This window comes from Culex quinquefasciatus, chromosome 2, assembly GCF_015732765.1.
Source record: "Culex quinquefasciatus strain JHB chromosome 2, VPISU_Cqui_1.0_pri_paternal, whole genome shotgun sequence".
NCBI classification, from domain to species: domain Eukaryota; kingdom Metazoa; phylum Arthropoda; class Insecta; order Diptera; family Culicidae; genus Culex; species Culex quinquefasciatus.
The window spans coordinates 56270130-56293069 of NC_051862.1; the positions used below are offsets into that span (position 1 = coordinate 56270130).

The window sequence follows — 22940 nt, forward strand, 5'->3', positions numbered from 1 at the left end:
TTTTTTTAAACCAGCACATGCTAAAAATGATTCGAAACACATTTGCATTTAAAATTGATTTTAGCTGATTGCACATAAATTTCTATTGAATATTACAAGTTTTTTGAAATTTCTTTTGCCCCCTGATATTTCGAGTCGATTTCCTTATGTGAAACGTCGCATGACCATGTCATTGCAGTAAAATCATGAAATATGTGCAAATCGTTACCAGATTTTGAAACAGTACAACAAAATCGGTTCAAATTATTCACGAAAACAGGTCGCATTACTTGGATTGCTATAAAACATGAAATTGGCCCTAACCGGTACCGGTAATTTGATCTGGTTCAACCATATTTGTTCAATTTCATTACCAATATATTGTTGAGATTATTTGAAAATGTCCAACACGTCACACTACATGGTTTGCTGTAAAAACAAGGAATCGGTGCAAGGTACCGGTTATTTGAACCGGTTCAGCTGAATCGGTTCAAATTTATCACGAATAGTTTGTTGAGATTATTTGAAGAATTTTGACACGTCGCATGACATGATTTGCAGTAAAAACACTGAATCGGTTCAAACCGGTTCCTGTTATTTGAACCGGTTCAACTGAATCGGTTCAAATTTATTACGAATAGTTTGTTGAGATTATTTGAAGAATTTTGACACGTCGCATGGCATGATTTGCAGTAAAAAACACTGAATCGGTTCAAACCGGTACCGGTTATTTGAACCGGTTCAACTGAATCGGTTCAAATTTGTCACGAAAAGATTGTTGAGCTAATTTGAAGAGTTTTGACACGTCGCATGACATGGTTAGTGATACAATCCCGGAACCGGTTCAACCGGTACCGGTAATTTTACCGGTTCAACCGAATCAGGTTGAATTGCTCATATATCGATTCCTGGAATAATTTCATGAATTTTGATATGTCGCATGACCATATTTCTTCATAATTTGGCTTTATAGTTCAAATGAGTACTGCTATTGTAAAAATAGTTACGATAACTATTTTTTAAAAATTGTTTAAATATTTTTAACATGTTTTAATAATTTTTCCCTTAAAGTAGAGGTTCTCCCCTTTCCAAAAACCTATATAAGTTGGTATTTTGGGTTATTTTACGATGTGCTCTGGGCCCTTGAATTCCATGTAACGCTGTTTTTTTTCCTTTGGCCCCTCCCCCCGGGGCCCCGCCCCCCTAAACCACCATATTAAATATTTTTATATTAAAGTTGATTAATTTTCGAATCCAACGGTATATATGAAGTTGATATTTCATGTAATTTTCACCAAGTTACAGCTTGTTGAAAATCCATGTAACGCTAAAACGGGGCTTAGTAACTTGACTGTTAATTTGACCTCGTAGACCCACCTCAGAACATGTTCTGAGCAAATGTCTGTGTGGATGTGTGTAGGTGGGTGGACAAAAAAATTGTCACTCGATTATCTCCGGACTGGATGAACGGATTTTGACCGTATTAGTCTCATTCGATCCGTCTTCGGGTCCCATAGGTCTCTCAGCAAGTTTAGTTAAGTACTTCAAAAGTTATGCTAAAAAAATGATTTTGGCGTATGACCGGAAGATTGTAAAAAGGGTGGTTTTTGCAAGAAACCCTATCATGTTATACATTTTCAGAAAGGTATTAAAAAGACCTTTTCAATGAGCCCAAAACATTGAAGATCTGACAACCCTATCAAAAGTTATTAGCACTTAAGTGCTATTTATACACTTTTTGGAGGCCGGATCTCAGATATTTCAGTAAAAAATATGTCCGGGTCCATCATGCGACCCATCGTTAGTTAGATAATTGAAAGACCTTTCAAATGAGCCTAAAACATTGCCGATGAGCCAGAAAAATTAAAGGTCTGCGAACCCTATCAAAAGAAATCAGTAATAAAATTGATTTGTTAAACATGTTAAGGAGGGAATGTTGCTATTTTTACTGCATGTATTGACTTTATGAATGTGAGGAAAGCACCAACCACCTAAAGGTGGATTAAGTATCGTTTTACCAAAAATATTGGAAATGTTAGTAAAGAAACACATCCAAAGTTGACCCTAAAAAAATTACAAAACATTGGCAAAGTCAGTCACTTAAAACAAGTCAAACTTCCAACCTTAAAATTTTGTTAAATGTTAAGAGTTATTCTTTACAATGCTTTTTTAAGCTAAACAATTGATTGAAAATGGATTTTTGGCGATTTATTAGATCGAAGCCCTTGCGAAGCGCCTAGAGGCGGGGTTGGGTTGTAGAGGGTTAAGATTTAGTTTAAGGTTTCCACTGCCAGAACTCTCGCCAAATAGTACTTTCCTTTCGTTTCTTTTCTAAAGGACTATCCGCATGGACTTCAACTTTGAGTGTAATAGTTGGCTCAGAAAAGGAAGTAAATCAACAAGAAAACTTATTTGGCCTTTAAATTTTGATTTTGAAATATTTATAAGAGAACCCTATTGCTACACTACGATTAAAAAAAACTTATGAAAATGTCATGGTTAAATAATATAATGTGGAACAAAAAAACAAAAAGCTCAATCATTTTCAAAATTTGCAAAACTCACTTTTTCGAAATAAATTTTGAAATCCATCTACAAGGCAATAAATATTGTTGACATGAACAACCTGAATATCGCCTCAAAAGCGCTTGTGAATGTCCCATAAATCAAACTTTCAATTCCGAGTGTCCTTTCGGGTTGCGATTAAGAGATTAACACGTTTGTAATTTCCATATCCACACCGCTGTTGTTTCGATCGCGAAAATCGAACACAACTTTAAGCACGATAACGCCCAAATTTGCATTAACATGATAGTATCGAACCAGACAGCTTTATGATTTATACTGACGAAAATTTCAAAACAAATGCCAACAAATCATGTGAATATTTCTGAAGTAATATTTGAAAATGGCTTTATAAGGACATCAAAACTTGGTTTAATACTTTCAACTAATTTGTTTTTGGATTAATCTTGTGTTTTTGTTTACTTTCTGTAAAAGGCTTTTTTCATTAATATCATTGATTTTATGGTTCGTTTCGTACATTTGCTTTTCAAAACATATCATGCTCTAGTATACAACATTGCCCTAATAAAAATATCAAAATAACCTGCAACAAACATTTTCTGTTCTCAAAACGATCGTTTAAACTTTCAACAAAACACGTTTCGTCCCAATTTGCATAATTTTCGCATTGCCACTTAATCCTACACCATGCGCAGCCAGTTCGTTGATTCTGGTATCTTTTTTCAAAGATGAAAGATAACCCCTACTGCAAACAGGTCCTGGTACAAAGTTCGCTTCGATCCGCAAGCTTGCGATTCATTCTTCCGAAAAATAAAATCACAGCGCACGAAACTCAACTCCTTCCTGATAACCAGAATCTCATTAGTGACCTCCTCTCTCAACGAGCTTGTTGTCAGTTTTTTTTTTTTGTTGTCAACGATCGATAGCTTGTTGCCCCTTCAAGTACGCCTTATTTTTGTAGAATGTACCTTCACTTTTTTGAAATTGTTTTCGTTTTCTTGTCCCTTTTTCAGAACATCACCTCGTTGCGGCCTCCGCGAGGGATGCATCAGTTCGAAGATCATCGGAACTACAGAGCGGCAACCACAGCAGGTATGAACTGACTATTTCTTTGGAAATTCATGCTTATAAGTAAATTTTATGTAAAATTTTATATGAAATGTTCTATTAAATTCTAAAATAATAACTTATCAAAAAAGTGACACACCTCTTAAAAAACTAAGAAAGGTTCACAATTTCTGAATTTCCAGAGATTCACTCCACAATTATTTGCTGCATTTACCTCAACAAGTTATTGATTTTTTTGCCACATAAATTCTTGTTTTAATCAGCAGTGCTGAAGGAATGACGCCAAATTCCACGTAAAATTACGTCCTTCTTAACACGGCGTGCGCACCGCGCGTAAAATCACCTTTGTTAACGAGCAAACAAATCGTTGATTAATGACCCCACTTGGCGGACGTTTTGGTGTCATACCAAACCGTTTCGGTGCAGTTTGCCCATAAAATGAAGGCTCTCTGCTTCGGCCAGATTTCAACGCGTTAGCGACGTTCTCACAATGATAAAATATGAGAAATTGCTCCCAGTTAATGCTAATTTACGGCCCAGATGGCTCCTCACTTTTTTTTTGCGCGGTCCAGACTCTCTGGGTCAAAATCATAATTTAAACAAAAAAAAAAAAAATGGAAAAAATATCACGAATTCTATACCAACTGACGTGAACAAATTGATTTTCGCCGGGTTTGGTGCACCGATTTCGCACATCTTTTGTGCGAACAGCAGGGTGCATTTCCCCCTTGCCCCCTTGGCAAATATCTTAATTAATGATGCTGCATAAAGAGGGTGCTTAATGAGCCTAGGGACAAGCCACTAAGCAGAGATGCCCAACAAAGTGGTTTCCAGCGGCGTTCGACAGTATCGTTTTTCTTTGGTAGATTAAACGGTTGCGGACAAGCGGATTACACGGTTGTGAAGATGTTATTGAGGCAGTAAATGGTGATAATTTTGTGATAATGCAAAGTTTATCTTTGAGACAGACAACCAAAGCGGTTATTGTAATTTTAATGTAAACCGGAACTTAGCCTTGGAGACAGGAAACTTTGTAGGAAGAATTAGGGTGGTTCGTCGCTGTTGCATACAGCTCATAAATTGCGACCCTGTCTAAATATTTTTGAAGAATTCAAAGTGCACGTGTTTCTGGGGACCCCGAAGCTCATGCTTTCTTTCGAGTTGAGCCTGTGCACAAATTTTGTTGGTCGATGTAATAAATTTGTAATATCCAAGGTTCGAGCAACTTTCAGGTCAAAATTTTCATCTTTGTTTGAAAACCCACAAATTTACCAGCATCCGCTATGGCTCTGATTATCATTCTATCCTGTTTTTTTTTGTTTTTGGAATATTTTTATCAGAATTGTTAACTGAAAAATTTAAATTTATTCCAAAATACTTAAGTGCTGATAATCAAACAAAATTGGTTACAAAAAAATACTATGTGTATCTGCTAATCACAAATCAATATTTAAAAGTTTAGAAAATGTCATTGATGTTTCCGTTAAAACAAGTAAACAAAAGTTGATGTTGTAGGAAATTTAATTTCCTACAAGAATCTCACAATCAGACAACTTTGGGCGAGACATGTGCCACCAGTAAGCAAAATCCTGATGCTATGTTTTTCTTCATACATTTACGCGATTTTTTCCATTCACACTTCAACGCTCAACAGCGATCCCTAAAGCTTAACAAATTAGGCTCAAAATGAGTGATAGAAAAGCTATCAATTGATCTCTGCACCAAAAACATTCGAGAGTATCGAGAAATTAAATCTTGCTTTCCATTTCATTAGGGCACAAAACTTTTGTAAACAATAGTGTATCCCTCTCACACCTTATGCAAACTGTCAGTGTGTGAAAGGGATACACTATTGTTTACAAAAATGTTATGCCCTCTTGAAATGTTAGGCTCTAAATGTGCGAGTGTGTGCAACATGGAGTTAAACTTTCTGTGCAGTTGCACACACTCTCACTTTTAATTTCTCTTGTGTCTCATGATTCCCAGCGATGTCATACTCTCTCTATCACTCTTCCGCTTTTCCTCGACTATGCGCTCTCACCGCTGAGCCTCTTAATCTCTCCGAAAACTGCAATAGAAGAACGCGAGATGGCAATTAGAAGCCGACCACGCATGACGTCCCGTTAAACTGCATTTGCGAACTTTGGTTTTGTGGCGGCTTTTGTGGTTAAACGCTGTTGCGGTAGGATGATCCTGGGAGGAATAAACAAAGAGAAAAAAACCTATTGTCAAACTAAACCACTTTCAACATGGCCGCTTCTGTCAACCTAAACCAGTCCTTTCTTATGAGGAGAAAATGAGATGTATTGTAATTTGAGTTGAAAAAAAAATTAAATCAATTTCACAAATAATTGTTAATTGCATTTCGGCTGCCGATCCCGATGATTAAAATATTTTCAATTGAAAGGCTTTTATTTCTATCGTACACCGAATGTTGACTTATCATTTTCATTGAAAAAAAAAAACAATACATTTCATGAACTGACCTTGGAACTGACTATTCTTTTGCCCATTTGTTTTTTTTTGCGCGTTACATAGAAATGTCATCTAGATTGAACAATATTAAACCTGTGCTTCTCATGAAATTAAAATGTGGCGTGAAGAAACAACATTGTAGAACTGAATTAAAAAAGCAAAAATAATGGCCACAATTTAGCCTATTCCATTTTTTCGCTTTTTTTTATTTCAACACATTGCCACAAATTGAAAAACAAACTTTTTTGCTCTTTGAAGTGAATGATTTGGTACAAATTTGAATTTTTACCAGCCATTTCTTTCGATTCTGACACCTTAGGGCGTGCGACCTATGTTAACTTTCTTTAAAGTTGAGTAAAAACTGCCGTTGAATTCGACGTGCTCCTCTTTGGGGAACTGGGAAAGATTTATTTACTTTCTTTGCGTAACGGGACAACGACAGGAGCAGATCTAAGAAAAAAAAATCTCACCTCCCATTTAATGACTTGCAGGCTCTTTAGGATTTTTTTTAGATTGAAGTAAGAAAACGCATTTAAATCTTATTGCATTTTTCACATCCAAATGAAAATTAAAAATCTTTCATAAAAAAAACACATTAAAAATTGAAGAAGTGAAATTTTTTTAACTCATCTTTGATTTGCCAACCATTTCAAGTAATTTGTATCCTGCAGCTCCTTATGAACGGATCCACCGTAAAACGATGGAACATAAACTCAGGATTCTCCACCCACGCAAATTTTAACAGCCAAATTCAAAAAAAAAAAATCTGCGAGGAAAAACTAAACAACACTTCAACCAAAGAAAAAGTCATCCGCATGCTTGAGCACTGAGTTGAAAAACATCATCAAGAAAATTTGAATTGTCAAGCTATCTGAATCACAGATTGCTTGATATTTGTTTTCGAACACAAATTTTCTTGCAAAAAACAGAAGAAGAATACAAACGTAAACACTCAAAAAGAAGACTCTATCCAGCCGTCCCGTCCCAGGGATGATCGTGGAAGCGAGAATGAGAGAGAAATGGAAAATGTCAATCGTGAGTGTGTACACTACACAGCTAAAAAAGTAGTAATCCAGCTGCGTGTAAAAGGCCTGGGTGTAAAATAAATATTGCATTATTTTATGAAATGTTATGTGATTTTACACCCTGAAATAAGTAGCACATCAGTATGGGAAACCTACTTGACCGAAATGTCAAGCTCATATATGCGTTTATCATTTTAATTCTTCACCAGTCTGATGGCCGAACGAGCCAAGGCGCCAGTCCATTCTGTTGGTGCTGGGTTTGAATCCCGTCGGTTGCAACTTTTTTTTGTGTTTGCAAAAAATGTACATGCAGTGTGTAATATTAAGTGTTTATTTTGACGAAGGTGATGTGCATGCTTTTGCATGCGATTTTACCATCGGATTTTTTGCTGTGTAGAGTGTAACAAAAATGACTTTTTGGCGGGCATTCAAGGGTTTGTTCCGGTGGGCATACTAAGCCCAAATCAAAAAATTTGAGCTTGATTGGACGTCACAGGAGTTGCATTTGAATTTTAAATGGGATTTAACCCGTAAAAAATATTTTTTTTCAAAAATGACGCTTTTTGAGGCATTTTGGCCACTGAAGAGTTTATTTTCAACATCATTGGCGAGTAGGCCAGATCCTTGTGCTTCTTTTGTTATATATAACATTGAAATTTGGAGCACCCTGAAGCTCGATACAGACCTTCAAAGTTTGTCATTTTTTCGAAAAATTTGCCCCAGCATAATCAAATGGCGTCTAGGGCGTCGCGAGGCGCGACGCATATCTTTTTTTTGCCGGGGCCTACTTTTTTGAAAAAATGCCACACTTTGAAGGCTTGTACCGAGCTCCAGGGTGCTCTAAATTTCAATGTTATATATAACAAAAGATGCACAAAGATTTGGCCTACACGCTAATGATATTGAAAATAAACGTTTCAGTGGCCAAAATGCCTCAAAAAGTGATATTTTTGAAAAAAATCTATTTTACGGGTTGAATCCCATTTAAAATTCAAATGCAAAGCGCCAGCTCCTGTGACGTCCAATCAAGCTCAAATTTTGGATTTGGGCTTAGTATGCCCACCGGAACAACCCCTTGAATGCCCGCCAAAAAGTCATTTTTGTTACATCCTAGTGTACACTGTGCAGTCATGCCTCGGTATAGCACCGCATATGGGATATATTTGTTATTGTTATGAGGGAATCAAATGATTGTGTTTTGTCATACAGTTGTCATATTTTTTTTAAATGCTGAAAATTTTCACAAAGCAACGTATTTTCGAAAAAAAACTCAATATTCAATTTTTTTCCAATATTGGTATCAAATGATTGGTATGTTTTCATACATTTCGCACAACAGTTTTTGAAAATACTCAACATTTTCCGAAAATTACGTGTTTTCGAAAAAATACTCAAAAAATCAGGTTTTCACCATAGAGGTATCAAATGATCGGATTTTTTAAACATTTCGAATGTATTAACAACCTTTTCTTAAAATACCCAACATTTTCACAAAACTACATATTTTCGAAAAAAAAACAAATAATTGGAATTTTCCAAACATTTCGAATGTAATAAATTTTGAAACTTTGAAATTTTGAGTATAAATACGTAGTTTTGTAAAAAAAAAATCAGCATTTTCAAAACAAAATTAAAGCTTTTCAAATTTATTAAAACATCCCGATCATTTGATACCCATATTGTAAAATGCTGTCATTTTGAGGATTTTTTCGAAAATACGTAGTTTTGTGAAATAAACCATTTTCAAAATTTCAATTTCCGAAATGCATGAAAACATCATCCCGATCATTTGATATCCACATTGAAAAAAAAAACAGAAATTTTGAGTGTTTTATCGAGTTTGAGTGTCTTCAAGAAAATGATTCTATATTCGAAATTTATGAAAAAATCGCAATCATTTGATAACCACATTAAAAAAATATTAAACTTTGAGTATTTTTTCGAAAAAACGTAGTTATGTGAAATTGTTTTGCATTATCAAAAAAATGTTGTTATTACATTCCAAATGTATTAAAAAATACGATTATACGAAATGATATTTTTTGCAAATACGAAGTTTTGTGAAAATTTAATAGTTTAAAAAAAAATACAGCTTTTGAAATATATGACAAAATCCCGATCGTTTGATACCCAGAATTTAAAAAACTTAAATTTTGAGTATTTTTTTCAAAAATTCGAAGTTTTGTGATTTTTTTTGTATTTAAAAAAAATATTGCATTGGAAATGTTTGAAAAACCCCAATCATTCAATGCATTGATAAATTGATTAATTGATAAATTGATAAAACCTTTTTAATATCAACAAAAGGGGTAATTTAGTCTGTTAGAGAAATGGAGTTGAACTTTTTAAAAATACACAACTTCTCAAAGATATTCATAATTGTTTTAATGACAAAAGGAGGTATGTAATTCTCCACCCAATTACACTGCGAATCCTTCATTAATTCGCACCATCAATCCTCTATCATCTCTTCAAGAAGCTACCTGTTTTTTTTTCTCTCAACAGGTCGCTCTCAAGATCCGCCCATATCTATGGAGTAATTACAAACCGGTAAAGTTTATCTCCAGAGAGCAATATCGGTGACGGCTAACGTTGCAACAACTTTAAGTAATAAAATATATCTACAGGCAAGGGGAACCCATTAAAACGCTAATCGTATCTGCGGGACGTGACGTTCGCAGAGTGAATTGAGATGTTCCTCGGCATGACTCGCTGTCGATGTCGTAGAAGTCCTCTCGGGAGATAATAAAGGGACACTCGCGAGGGCCATAAGTTGAGTGTTGTGATTAGCTGGGATAAATTCGAAGCATTTCGCCAATCGACTTTAATCGGTTTTAATTAAAACGGCGTGCCAGGTACTACATGTTTCAATTATTCAGACTCCTTTTGGCCGAGAGAGAGAGAGATACCGCGCAGGAACACGAATTAGCATAAAATAAATTCAATGTTCAATGGGACTGTCGATTAATTAATTTCCATTGGCCGGTGTCCGTGGGGCGCCTCCTGGCCCCACTTGAAGCGGAGAAGGTATGCATATACACCTGCAATACGATGACTGTAAACAAATCTTCGCACACACACGGTTGGAAGGTGCATTCAATTGATAGTTTTGATTAGCATATTCGCGCTTTGATTTCCTTTAAATTTTACGACCAGTGCTTCGGCGCAGATTTATAATACAATGAGTTCAGCACTTTATCCTGACTGGTTTGCGCGCCGACGGAATTTAATCGTAAATTGGAATTAGAATGAGTTATGAAATCTTGGTTGGCTGGTATCGTACGAAGGTCGGTGGAGAACTTAGTTGCTTAATCATTTTGCTATCTGCAGACAAGTGGAAACTATTTTTTATCTTGAGTTATGTTTGAGCTACCTGGAAGTGAGCTGGGTTGAGCCAATTTATCAGAAATTTCTACAACATTGACTGAGATTTCACAGCACTACTTTTGTTTTCCCCGAATTGATAAACCCAATTTCAAAAATGTCGGAAAACCTCCCCATCATCTGCCTAACTTCCGCAAAACGCACCAATTAACACCTGATTGCGACCACCTGCCGGGCCCCAGTGGCCATGGCCGTAACCTCCCAACACCATCCGGCCCCAAGACTCCAATTTCGATCTTACACCTCCAATTTCAGCGTGCGAGCATAATTTTCACAATCAATCAATTATCGACTTCGAATTTAGAACTCGATCCCGAAAACACCTGCTGCCCCCACAACAACCTGCCTCAACGTTGAAGTCCGTTGAGCAGCAGAATAAATAATTACACACCTTAACAGCTCCGATTGAGCCAGTTAATCTTCCAATAAACTTTAACGATTTAATTGCAGGGGGGCGCCCACATACACAGATACGGCTCAACTCTCGGCCGGACTTTGGGCAAGCCAAGATCCGTAGCAGCTGCGCAGGGGGTCTTTATGGGGTCTGGTCATGGAGCAGCCCACCAAAGACCGCGCCGGCGTCTACCGTGCGTGTGCCGACTGACCCGATGCCAGCACTGCAATTAAACGGTCATTTTCTGAGCCAACTCGTAGGGGGTTTATGACCAGGTCGAAGTTTGTAGTGTCAGAGTTGGTCATTTGGTCGAATGATCAGATCGTCGAAAGACTTCAAATTTGCACCTTAACAATCGGAGTGTTAAAACATCAAAGTCTTCAAATTCGACCTAACATTATTCGACCAAACGACCAAATCCCACTTGCAGTCAGTTATACCCGTTGAATTGATCGTTAATCACTGAGAAAGCACCTCTGGCCTGCACAAACATTTACGTTTGTTTACATTTCTGTGCAAAACCCAATTTCAACGACATGATCCCAACAACAGTCCTAAGGTGTGCCATTTATCGCCCATAATAGTCCTCAATTTTTTGACTGGCAAATCACTTATGTGAGTTATGCTGAATGAAACCGACAGTTCGCACTTTACAACTTGAACTCATGACCCGAACCGTTGAACCAAATGAAGCAATTTGCCACCATAACTGGTATGAAGTGCGGCAAACACTGACTTTAGAAAAAGAAGGCTTGTCGTAGAGTTGACGCCGCCGCCGGAGGTTAATCATAAGGATCACACGATGCTGATTTGATGACTATCATTTCACACGACGTGTATAAATATTGATTATTATGCAGATTAATTGCACACCAGCCAACCTAGAAAGAGGCACCGGAATATTGACTTACTTAGGATCGCATTAAGAGTGATTTGAAAATTAGAGGGGCTTGAGAAAGCGACTCTGTCCCGTTTAATTGTCCCCCTTGTCTGGCTTAGAAGTGACGTTGGATTTCAAAGATTGTAATCATGAACTGATTTATTGTCGTTTAGGAGAGGAATAGATTGTTGGTATATATTTAAACAAGCATTCAAATCACACCTGAGAATAAAATCTATTATGGGATTTTTAATGAGGCTTTTATTCAAAAATATTCACCAACTAACTAAAACCAAAAAAAAATATTTTTTTTTAGAAGAGAAAAAAAATAGATAAACACGAAGACCCATCTTCATATACAGCAATTCTCCACGAAAACAGCATGGTTAGAAAAATAGTTCCCCGATCGGACTAAAAATTTATCTGGGGGTTTCTTCGGCCAATATAATTAGACCGCTTTTTTATTTGAGCAATTCTCTGAGATTTCGGTCATTAGATTTTTTTGTATTTTTTGATCCGGTTGAAACTTTTTTTGGTAAGCCTAAAGAAGCCATTTTGCATAATTAGTTTGTCCATATAAATTTCCATACAAATTTGGAGGAGCGGTCGTGGCTGAATGGTTACGATGTTCGCTTTATAAGCGAATGGTTCTGGGTTCGATACCCATCTGCTCCCAACGAGAAAGTTCTGGACTCATTGAATTTGGAATTAATGAAAAAACTACAAGCTCACGGCGGGGTTCGATCCCCTGTCCTCAGGATTGGCAAGCAAAATGCTTTCCACTTAACCGTGGAGCATTGGTAGCTTGAGGAGGAATTAGACTGGTATAGTTGAATCCAAGAATCGGACTTAGAATCACATTGAATGCAAGTTGAACATCAGAACTCAAACAAGATTGCATGCAAGATTGTGCAAGCGCAGTTTGAAATTGAATCTAAAAATACCTCGCTATAAATAGCCTGGGCGACTGATAGAATTCATCCAATAAGAGATGAGAAGAATTGAAACCATTCCCATTAGAAATGAGAACACACGAAGAATTCGAACAACAATGCCAAAGGTCGTTACCACTCGCCTAGGGTGGCTCCTCAGACCATTCACCTTCCCAAAAACCGTCCAACTCCAAGCGAAACTTACTTGAGGATACCGTGGAGATTTTCCCTTAATACTCTTAAAAAAGTGGAGCATCAACACTTCCCGTCTTCCAATTCCCTTTCCTTGTCCCTGGTGCGCGGTGGAGATGGGAGCGGCTGCCATGGTGGTGAGAATCTGGTTCAGGTGGAATTGGTTCTATTCCCAATTATCGATTCCTAGGCAACTTGGGCTCAGACAATCGTCACATCACATGGCGAAAATCCAGTCTGCAATCCGCTAAAATCACCGTCTCCTAGCGAAGCGAAGCGAAGCGATAAATTTCCATACAAATTTGGCAGCTGTCCATACAAAAACGATGCATTAAAATTCATAAATCTGCATCTTTTAAAGGAATTTTTTGATCGATTTGGATTTGGAAGGTAAGTAATACACTGAAAAAAATGGTACACGGAAAAAATTGATGATTTTTAGTTTCACTTTTTGTCACTAAACCATAACTTGTGAAAAAACTAACTTAATCCACCTATGTGGTTGGAGCCTTCCTCACAACAATGGCTGTACACAAATTTCATCTATTTTTATATCCGGCTTCCAAAAAGTACATCGATATCACTTAAGTGGCCATGTCTCGAGACAGGGTTGCCAGATCTTCAATGTTTTGGACTCGTTGGAAAGGTCTTTTGATAACCAAACCAACGTGTGGTCGTATAGTGGAGCCGGACATAGTTTACATACATTTAAGTGAGATCCGGCTTCAAAAAAGTACATCAATATCACTTAATGGCCATATCTCGAGACAGGGTTGCCAGATCTTCAATGTTTTAGACTCATTGGAAAGGTCTTTTGATAACCTAACCAACAATGGGTCGGATGGTGGATCCGGACATAGTTTACATACATTTAAGTGAGATCCGGCTTCAAAAAAGTACATCAATATCACTTAAGAGGCCATATCTCGAGACAGGGTTGCCAGATCTTCAATGTTTTAGACTCGTTGGAAAGGTCTTTTGAAAATCTATCCAACGATGGGTTGGATGATGGACCCAGACATAGTTTACATACATTTAAGTGAGATCCGGCTTTAAAAAAGTACATCAATATCACTTAAGAGGCCATATCTCGAGACAGGGTTGCCAGATCTTCAATGTTTTGGACTCGTTGGAAAGGTCTTTTGATAATCTAACCAACGATGGGTCGGATGATGGACCCGGACATAGTTTACATACATTTAAGTGAGATCCGGCTTCAAAAAAGTACATCAATATCACTTAAGAGGCCATATCTCGAGACAGGGTTGCCAGATCTTCAATGTTTTAGACTCGTTGGAAAGGTCTTTTGAAAATCTATCCAACGATGGGTCGGATGATGGACCCAGACATAGTTTACATACATTTAAGTGAGATCCGGCTTTTAAAAAGTACATCAATATCACTTAAGAGGCCATATCTCGAGACAGGGTTGCCAGATCTTCAATGTTTTAGACTCGTTGGAAAGGTATTTTGATAACCTAACCAACGTTGGGTTGGATGGTGGATCCGGACATAGTTTACATATATTTAAGTGAGATCCGGCTTTAAAAAAGTACATCAATATCACTTAAGTGGCCATATCTCGAGACAGGGTTGCCAGATCTTCAATGTTTTAGACTCATTGGAAAGGTCTTTTGATAACCTAACCAACGATGGGTCGGATGATGGACCCGGACATAGTTTACATACATTTAAGTGAGATCCGGCTTCAAAAAAGTACATCAATATCACTTAAGAGGCCATATCTCGAGACAGGGTTGCCAGATCTTCAATGTTTTGGACTCGTTAGAAAGGTCTTTTGATAACATAACCAACGATGGGTCGGATGATGGACCCGGACATAGTTTACATACAGTTAAGTGAGATCCAAATATATGTGAAAACACATTTTTATACATAACTTTTGAACTACTTATCGAAACTTCAATCTGTATAAAACTCGATCTATGGGACCCTAAGCCAAGTCGAATGCAATAAGTTCGGGTCGAATCGGTTCAGCCAGTGCCGAGAAACATGAGCTAGTTTGTTGGTCACATACATACATACACACACACATACACACAGACATTTGTTCAGTTTTCGATTCTGAGTCGATATGTATACATGAAGGTGGGTCTACGACGTTTTTATACGAAGTTCATTTTTAGAGCAGGATTATAGCCTTACCTCAGTGAGGAAGGCAAAACAATATTATTAATTTTATTTTATTTTCTGATATATTTTAGGGGACATAAAATACCAACTTTTCAGAAATTTCCAAAACGGGTAAAAAATCTCTACCGAGTAATGATTTTTTGAATTAATACTGATTTTTTGAAAAATTCAAAAATCGGTCGCACAAATTTTTCAACTCCATTTTTTGATGTAAAATAGTAAAAAAAAGTATATGAGTGAAATTTTGATAAAAAGCACCGATTTCAAGTTAAAACCATTTTGAAAATAGTTGCAGTTATTTTAAGTTTTTTTTAAATGAGTGCCCATCGCAAGTAAATTTTTTTTCCAGGAGTTCTACAAGAGCTCTTCAGGATAGCTATAGCATAGCAGTTTGGACCGCGGTAGGATAAAACTCTCTTCAAGTACTCTTCCAAACTCCTGAAGAAGTTTTGAAGAGAATTTTATCCTACCGCGGTCCAAACTGCTATGCTGTAGCTATCTTGAAGAGCTCTTGTAGAACTCCTGGAAAAAATGTTACTTGGGCATGTTTGCTCACCTTCAAAAAAAAATTTTGGTATGGACAGCTGCCAAAATTGTATGGAGACTTGTATGGGTGAACCAATGACACAAAATAGCATATTTGGTCATAGGGAAGGCCCCCACAAAAAATACAAATAAAATCCATTTCCGGTTTTGGTAGAGAATTGCTCAGTGGGTTGTTTGGGTGAAACTTAGAAAACATTAATAAATCATCCTGTTTTTAAATCTTTGCATGGCAATATCTCAGCAACTAAGGCTCGTATTAACAAAGTTCAAAAAAGCAAATTATAGAGAATTTTCTCAGCTTTTCAAAAGTGGACAAACACAATAGCAATAATTTAATAAAATGAAAAACCTCGACTATTTTCAAAAAAGTTACCTAAAAATGGCTCTAATTTGAAAACGGTGCTCTTTATCTATATTTCAATGGAGTACTTGTTAAATGCAAATTTGATTTAACATGAAAAAATAATGTTGTTTTTTTTTGCTACCTGTTTTTCGATTTTTTGAGAAAATCAGTATTGATTCAAACATTCATAACTTGGTCATAGATTTTTTGCACAACCTGGAAATTTCTGAAAAGTCAGCACCAAGGCATCAATATCAGAAAAAAATAAAAATAGTGTTTTTTTTTGCAAAATAAATTTAAGTGACTTAAAGTAAAATTAAATATCACCAAACAAATTTTCACCGTGACTCATTTTATTCAGTTTAGTGTAGGTATGGACCTACAACTTTACCGAAGACACCAAATCGATCAAAAAATTCCTTCAAAAGATACCGATTTTTGACTTATCATATTTCATTTTTGTATGAACAGCTGCCAAATTTGTATGGAAAATTATATGGACAAACTAATGATGCAGATGACTTTTTTGGGCATACCGAAGGCATCAAAAAAGTTTCAGCCGGATTCAAAAATACAAAAGTCAAAATTTAAAAAAAAAACTCGATTTCGTAGAAAATTGCTCATTTGTTTTTCCACTAGGAAATCTACAGTGTAAGGGTGGTGCAAAAAATGCAATTTTTGTTGATTTTCCCGAAACCACGTTTTTCAAAAATAATAACTTGGCGCCATTTTAATCGATTTTAGCAGTCTTGGACACTGTTGGAGAGTCAGGTTGACTTGCACTGGACCAAACTCAAGCGATCATCAATGACCGGGGGTCATTTGTTGAGGGTTTCGGTAGACTGAGCGGAGAGAACTCTCTCCTAGAACTTTCTCTCTATCCGAGGATGAAAACATCGCACTAGGTTCAGCGATCGTACGAAACAGAACTAAACTTAAGTTGGAAAAAGGTCCCCAAAGAAGAAAGGTCACGGGGTGACCGTCGCGCCCGCGGCGCGGCGCTTTTAAATTATTGTACAGTCCTAGAAATAAACGTTCTTGTAAGAATTTGTGTAGTTTACGGTAATTCGCGTGTTTTATTTTATTACGGTGACCACGAAACCGTCACCCGGAAGCCCGGAGAGTCGTTCCCGCGGACTAATTGGACCTTATCAACCAGTGCACAGTGGGCGAAATGGAACCCAAAATCGGACTTAATTGAACGCGGCTGGTTCCCTGGTATGAAAAATAGTGTTTCTTATGTAAAAAAATCCGGAGAATCGATTGGTGATGGTTTCATCCACCGCACGAAACGGCAAAGGGTCCATTTTGCCCCAATTCCCCATTTTTTAACATTTTTTTCTTGAAAATCGGTCTGTATTTAGAGCGAAGGCTTTATGCGGCCATCCAAAATGCACTTAACTTATGTGAAAATGCCCCAGGAATCCAGTGAAAATAACCACTTGCACCGCAAATACCATCTAGGGTCCATTTAACCCCAATTCCGCTATAAAAGCATTTTTGGCCATTTTCAAATGTTAGATCAAATTTTACAAATCTGAAAATATTTTTATCGTAAAGATCAGACAATTTTACATAAGAATGACGATTTGCACTTGATAATTTAACACATTTATGTTGATAAAAATAAAAATTATGTAAAATGCAGTTTATTCTGCGTTTGGGAAAATTGGCCCAAAACTGATTCTTCAATCTTTTTATTTAGTTTAATTTCTATATCAACATAAATGTGTCAAACAATCAAGTGCAAATCGTCATTCTTATGTAAAATTGTCTGATCTTTACGATAAAAATATTTTCAGATTTGTAAAATCTGACCTAACATTTGAAAATGGCCAAAAATGCTTTTATAGCGGAATTGGGGTTAAATGGACCCTAGATGGTATTTGCGGTGCAAGTGGTTATTTTCACTGGATTCCTGGGGCATTTTCACATAAGTTAAGTGCATTTTGGATGGCCGCATAAAGCCTTCGCTCTAAATACAGACCGATTTTCAAGAAAAAATGTTAAAAAATGGGGAATTGGGGCAAAATGGACCCTTTGCCGTTTCGTGCGGTGGATGAAACCATCACCAATCGATTCCCCGGATTTTTTTACATAAGAAACACTATTTTTCATACCAGGGAACCAGCCGCGTTCAATTAAGTCCGATTTTGGGTACCATTTCGCCCACTGTGCAGTGTGTGTGTGCGCAGATGGATCTGCGCCCAATCTACTATCGGTCTATGTTGGGACCTACCAACGGAACCACGGACCACTTATCGAAGGCAACCAGGTCCCCAACAGACACGAACTAAAAGTTAGATTAGATGAGGAAAAATAGTTTAAAGTTTCAAAAATCTACCCTGACATTTGTAAAGGTCGTATGAAAACATACAATGCTGTTTTGGAGGTCGCGGGACCAAAGAGTCTTTGTGAGAATATTTTTTTATCACATTTCTCGAGAGTTTTTACATAATAAATTACAGGATTCCGAGATACGAATTTTGAAGAAAAAAACTGAATAGGACAGTGTTCCAACAGTGAGCGAATTGTGGCGCTATAACCATGGCAAATAGTGTCCAGGGCATTTGTTGAAATACGATGTCCCATCAAAGAGGGTCCCGGAGTACCAAAACTTCTTAACATGGTGCTCCCAACGATTCATTGCTTTAATAAACAGGAACATTCATGCTCAAACTCAATCCACGTCAACGAATCATCTTTGCGGATAACTTTACGCAGTTGGCCTGGCCGCTTAAACGTTTTGTGATGTTTCAATGCAATCTATTGCAATGGGGTACTGCAAATGTTAATAATGACAAGAGGATGCTAGGCGTTAATCAACCTAAGGCATTTTCCAGGATGCCCTCGAAAGACTGGCTGCGCTAGGGTTAGATTAGATTAGAAAAAAAAAACTGAATAGGACAGTGAAAAAATTACCTTTCTGAGTTATTGCAGATTCGAAAAGTACATTTAATTTCCCATAAAATGACCTGACCCAAATTTTGTTCACGAAAAATCTCAGAACTTTTGAAGTTATTTATGTATTTGTTAGATGAAAAATATTTTTTTCCGAATTCTGTAAATTTTGGTACAATTCTTGATTTAACGGAATATTATGATAAAAATTGGGGGAAAAAATCTAATTCCTCAAAAAGTAAAGCAATAGCTATTTTTGAAACAATCATAAAATGGTTGAATTGTTCATTGAATTTTTTAATGATTAATACCATTACCGTCGTTTCGGAATATTCTTCAATTCAGTGCCATCTTAGCATCCCTGCTTACCTTATCGCTCATACGAACATGCGAAGATAAGCGGTTAAGTGAGTTATTTAACAACTTGATTAGGTCAAGATTAATTTCATCGAGATATAACGCCCCGTTTCTGGTTAGCAGGATGCTTCTTATATGGGATGGGCGTGTTTCTGGTATGCAAAGCTGTAGAGGAGCACGTTTGTGAGACCGGAGCGAAACTAGTTAAGTTAAACGAGTTATTACGGCAATACTTTAAGTTTTCTACAAGAATGCAAGTGGCTGTTAATTGATACTTCTTGCAACCAACTACAAAATGCGCTTAGATAGCGTCTACAATGTGATTCAATCTCAATCAATTACTAAACGAGAAATTAATTACCATCCTATAGTAATTTGTATCACTCCCGCGATAAGTAATATCCTCCAACGCACAATTAATCACTGGAAACCACCTTCGCCATTCACAGGAATCACCCGTTCCACATAAATCATCCTCGATCGAGTCGCAGCAGCAGCAACTACAGTGGCGCCATCAGCCGCAGCAACGATCTTGTCCGGATCAACGGTGCTAAGCCTGCGGATCACCACCGGTAAGCTTAAACGACTCAAATAACAGCAACTACAGATTGGAGTAAATCACGCGATTTGCGACGCGGATAATACGCAGCTGTTGAGAGACTGTTTTAATACCCATAGATTTTTATCAAATAATCGATTTGCCCCACCGTGGCCGACACCTATTGACGCTGTCTAACATGGGACGATTAATCAATGTTCAAAGCTCTTGTTGTCACCTACTTCTACTACTACAACGGCTTCCACTTTGGCAGGTACGGTGGACTCAACAAGACCCAGTACATGTACGAGCACGTCCAAACCGGATCCGTGACGTTGCCCCGCGGAGGACGCGCCTTCCTCGAGCCGGACCAGAACAGGACGCTGGCGTACACCGCGAAGCTGGACACGGCCGTGAGTATTTGGATAAATGTGTGAAGCAGGGTGGTCACTCGCAATTTTAATGTACAAAAAAAGATAGTTTTGTAAATAACGAGTTCTTAACAGTTTGAAATCAAGAGTAGCCACCCTGTTGATATCAGTACGCGAAATCTTAAAACATCCCGTTGACAAGTCCAACCTAACCCTTGCCACTAAACACGCAGGTCTACCGCCAGAAGCCCCACCACGGCAGAAACCGTGCCCAGCACCGTCAACGCCACATGGACTGGACCTCGGCGGCGATCGCCACCACCGGTGGAAACCGCCGCTCGTTCCACGAGCCGGGCGTCAAGTCAACCGTCGTAAACGGCCTCTGCATCAAGTGTCCGGCCGAGAAGACCGCCATCGCACGCAAGGGTCTCGACGGGGTGCTGATCGAGCCGCCGATGCTGACGACCTGCCGCAACCAGCCGATTTCACGCGACTTGTACGAGCTCGAGACGCTGTTCGGGAACAAGTTCAACTTTGTGCTGCCCCACTCGGCCGGCGGGGTTCCATACTCCTTTCTGACGCGGGTTGTCAACGCGCGCTCCGGCAAGGTCGTCCAGACGTGTGACTTGCGGTACAAAGTGATCGTGAAGCAGTGCGGCCGATATCACCCCAAGAGCAAGGATCTGAAGGTGGCGTGCGATTTGGGGCAGATCTGGGGATCGAAGTGTACGTTCCATTGTAGGAACGGGGGATATTTGAGCGCACCGGGGGCGTTTGTGGAGTGCAGCGAGGAGCAGACCTGGGAGGGCGAGGAACCGTACTGCAGCTATAATGGTAAGAGTTAACCCTGAACAGCATCAATATTTAATTTATTGATCTTCTCCAACTTCACAGAGGTTTCCGACGACTACGCGTACGACACCGACACCCAGCTCGGTTCCGACTGCACCTACCAGATCCCCCCGAACAACGGTCGGTTTGCGTGCGAAATTAAGCCCACCTCCGGCAACGACCTGTACGTTCCGACGGGAACCGTCTGTCGGATCAAGTGCAACGACCACTTCGAGATCCCGCCCCATCTGCGGTCGGCGTCCGTTTTCGAGTGCCACGAGGGCCGCTGGAATTCCACGATGCGGCACTTTTGCCACAAGGCAGGCAGCAGCTCCGGAATGCAGCTCCCCAAGCGGAGGTACGGCTAAACGGTGCATCACCTAAGAAGAACGCTAGGACGTAAAAGATAAAAACGCTTGATTTATTGCTCCCTTAATATGAGTGTGTGGAAACGAGTACGCGAACTTGGATGTGATTTGTTTGAATGAAACCGCGTGAGGGTAGGTCGCGAAGAAAATTTCAAAGCTTATGTATTTAGCATTTCGTGAATTCTATACACTACTAAAGCAAACAAAAACGAAAATAGCTGTTTTAAGCAATACGTTGAGATTGTTCAGTTAGTCTGTGTGTACGTGTGTACGTGTGTGTTTAACGCTCTTTTTTCCCGCCCTTAAAGCGCGCTTAGGTATTACGAGTTCTATGACAAAATTTGTTGCTGCTCTGCGTACAGATTTAGGTGATTTTTCGATGTAAAACGAAAAAGAAATGGTTTTAACCAGAATTAAACGAGTTTTAACACAGATTGCTGTAGTTTTGATGAAATGATTCCGAAATCCATTGACTCGAAAGAAAAATAATGCGCCCAGAGAGTATGCTATTCGTAGTACACGTGAGTATATCTAGAGAGAAACACTAAGAATAAAGGGCGAACATATAATTATCGACCAACATTAGATTAACTAAATTTTCTTCAAAATTCAATTCAATTCAATTTACGTAAAGACTGTCTATAAATGATTTTCTTAATTGCACAACTTTTTTTAAATGCAATAAAAAATGTCGATTCGTTTTTAATCTGAACATAAACTTTGAAAAATATTTGCAAATATCTTCGATGATTGAGATGTTTGAGAATACAGTTAGGAAAATGATTTAAATATTTAAGAAAAGTACTTTGGTTGAGCATTTTAGCAAAATGCATTGCTGAATGCATAGAGACGTGTTGAAAAAGTGAGTAATTCTCCGCCAACTCACACGAAATCGGGAAAAGTTGCCCCGACCCCTCTTCGATTTGCGTAAAAGTTTGACTTAAGGGGTAACTTTTGTCCCTGATCACGAATATGAGGTCCGTTTTTTTTATATCTAGTAACGCAGGGGCGGTACGACCCCTTCCATTTTTGAACATGCGAAAAAAGAGGTGTTTTTCAATTATTTGCAGCCTGAAACGGGGATGAGATAGAAATTTGGTGTCAAAGGAACTTGTATGTAAAATTAGACGCCCGATTTTATGACCTATTCAGAATTCCAGAAAAACGTGTTTTTTTATCGAAAAAAAACAATAAAAAAGTTTTAAAAATTCTTCCATTTTCCGGAACTTGCCTGTAAATTATTTTTGGAACATGTCATTTAAAAGGAAATTTAATGTACTTTTCGAATCGACATTGACCCATAAAGGTCATTTTTTTTATTTAGAACAAAAAAAATCATTTTAATAAAAACTAATTGAATTAAATAATACAATACGTTTGAAATGTACGACAAATGGTCGAAATACATAAGGTCAAACGGACAAAAGGTCAAAAGTGGACAAAAGTTCAAATGTGAAAAAAAGTGAAACAAAATTCTAAATTTTTGGTGTTTTTTTTAACATACAATACATGTTTCTAAACATGTGCAAAAAAAAGTCAGACTTTTAAAAAAGTTTTGTGAAATCTTTTTTCCTACAAACAAATCCGTATTTTTCTGTAATTTTTTCCATTCTTCGTAATGAGTAGTTCTTTTAAATAAATAGCATAATCTACAAAAATAAATTGAGTGTTGTAAG

General features: G+C 37.9%; 1 protein-coding gene across 8 annotated transcripts in view; it reads left to right on the forward strand.

The window, feature by feature from the left end:
* The window catches only part of LOC6039635, a 64739-nt gene extending 43041 nt beyond the window's left edge, over positions 1 to 21698 (forward strand). For all 8 annotated transcript variants that reach the window (XM_038255856.1, XM_038255855.1, XM_038255857.1 and 5 more), the window contains exons 3-7: positions 3519 to 3597; positions 19606 to 19728; positions 19969 to 20107; positions 20299 to 20899; positions 20960 to 21698. In XM_038255856.1, coding sequence (XP_038111784.1) covers positions 3519 to 3597; positions 19606 to 19728; positions 19969 to 20107; positions 20299 to 20899; positions 20960 to 21264 — 1247 coding nt within the window. In that variant the 3' untranslated portion in view covers positions 21265 to 21698. The remainder of the gene's footprint in view (positions 1 to 3518; positions 3598 to 19605; positions 19729 to 19968; positions 20108 to 20298; positions 20900 to 20959) is intronic.
* The last annotated feature ends 1242 nt before the right edge of the window (positions 21699 to 22940 follow it).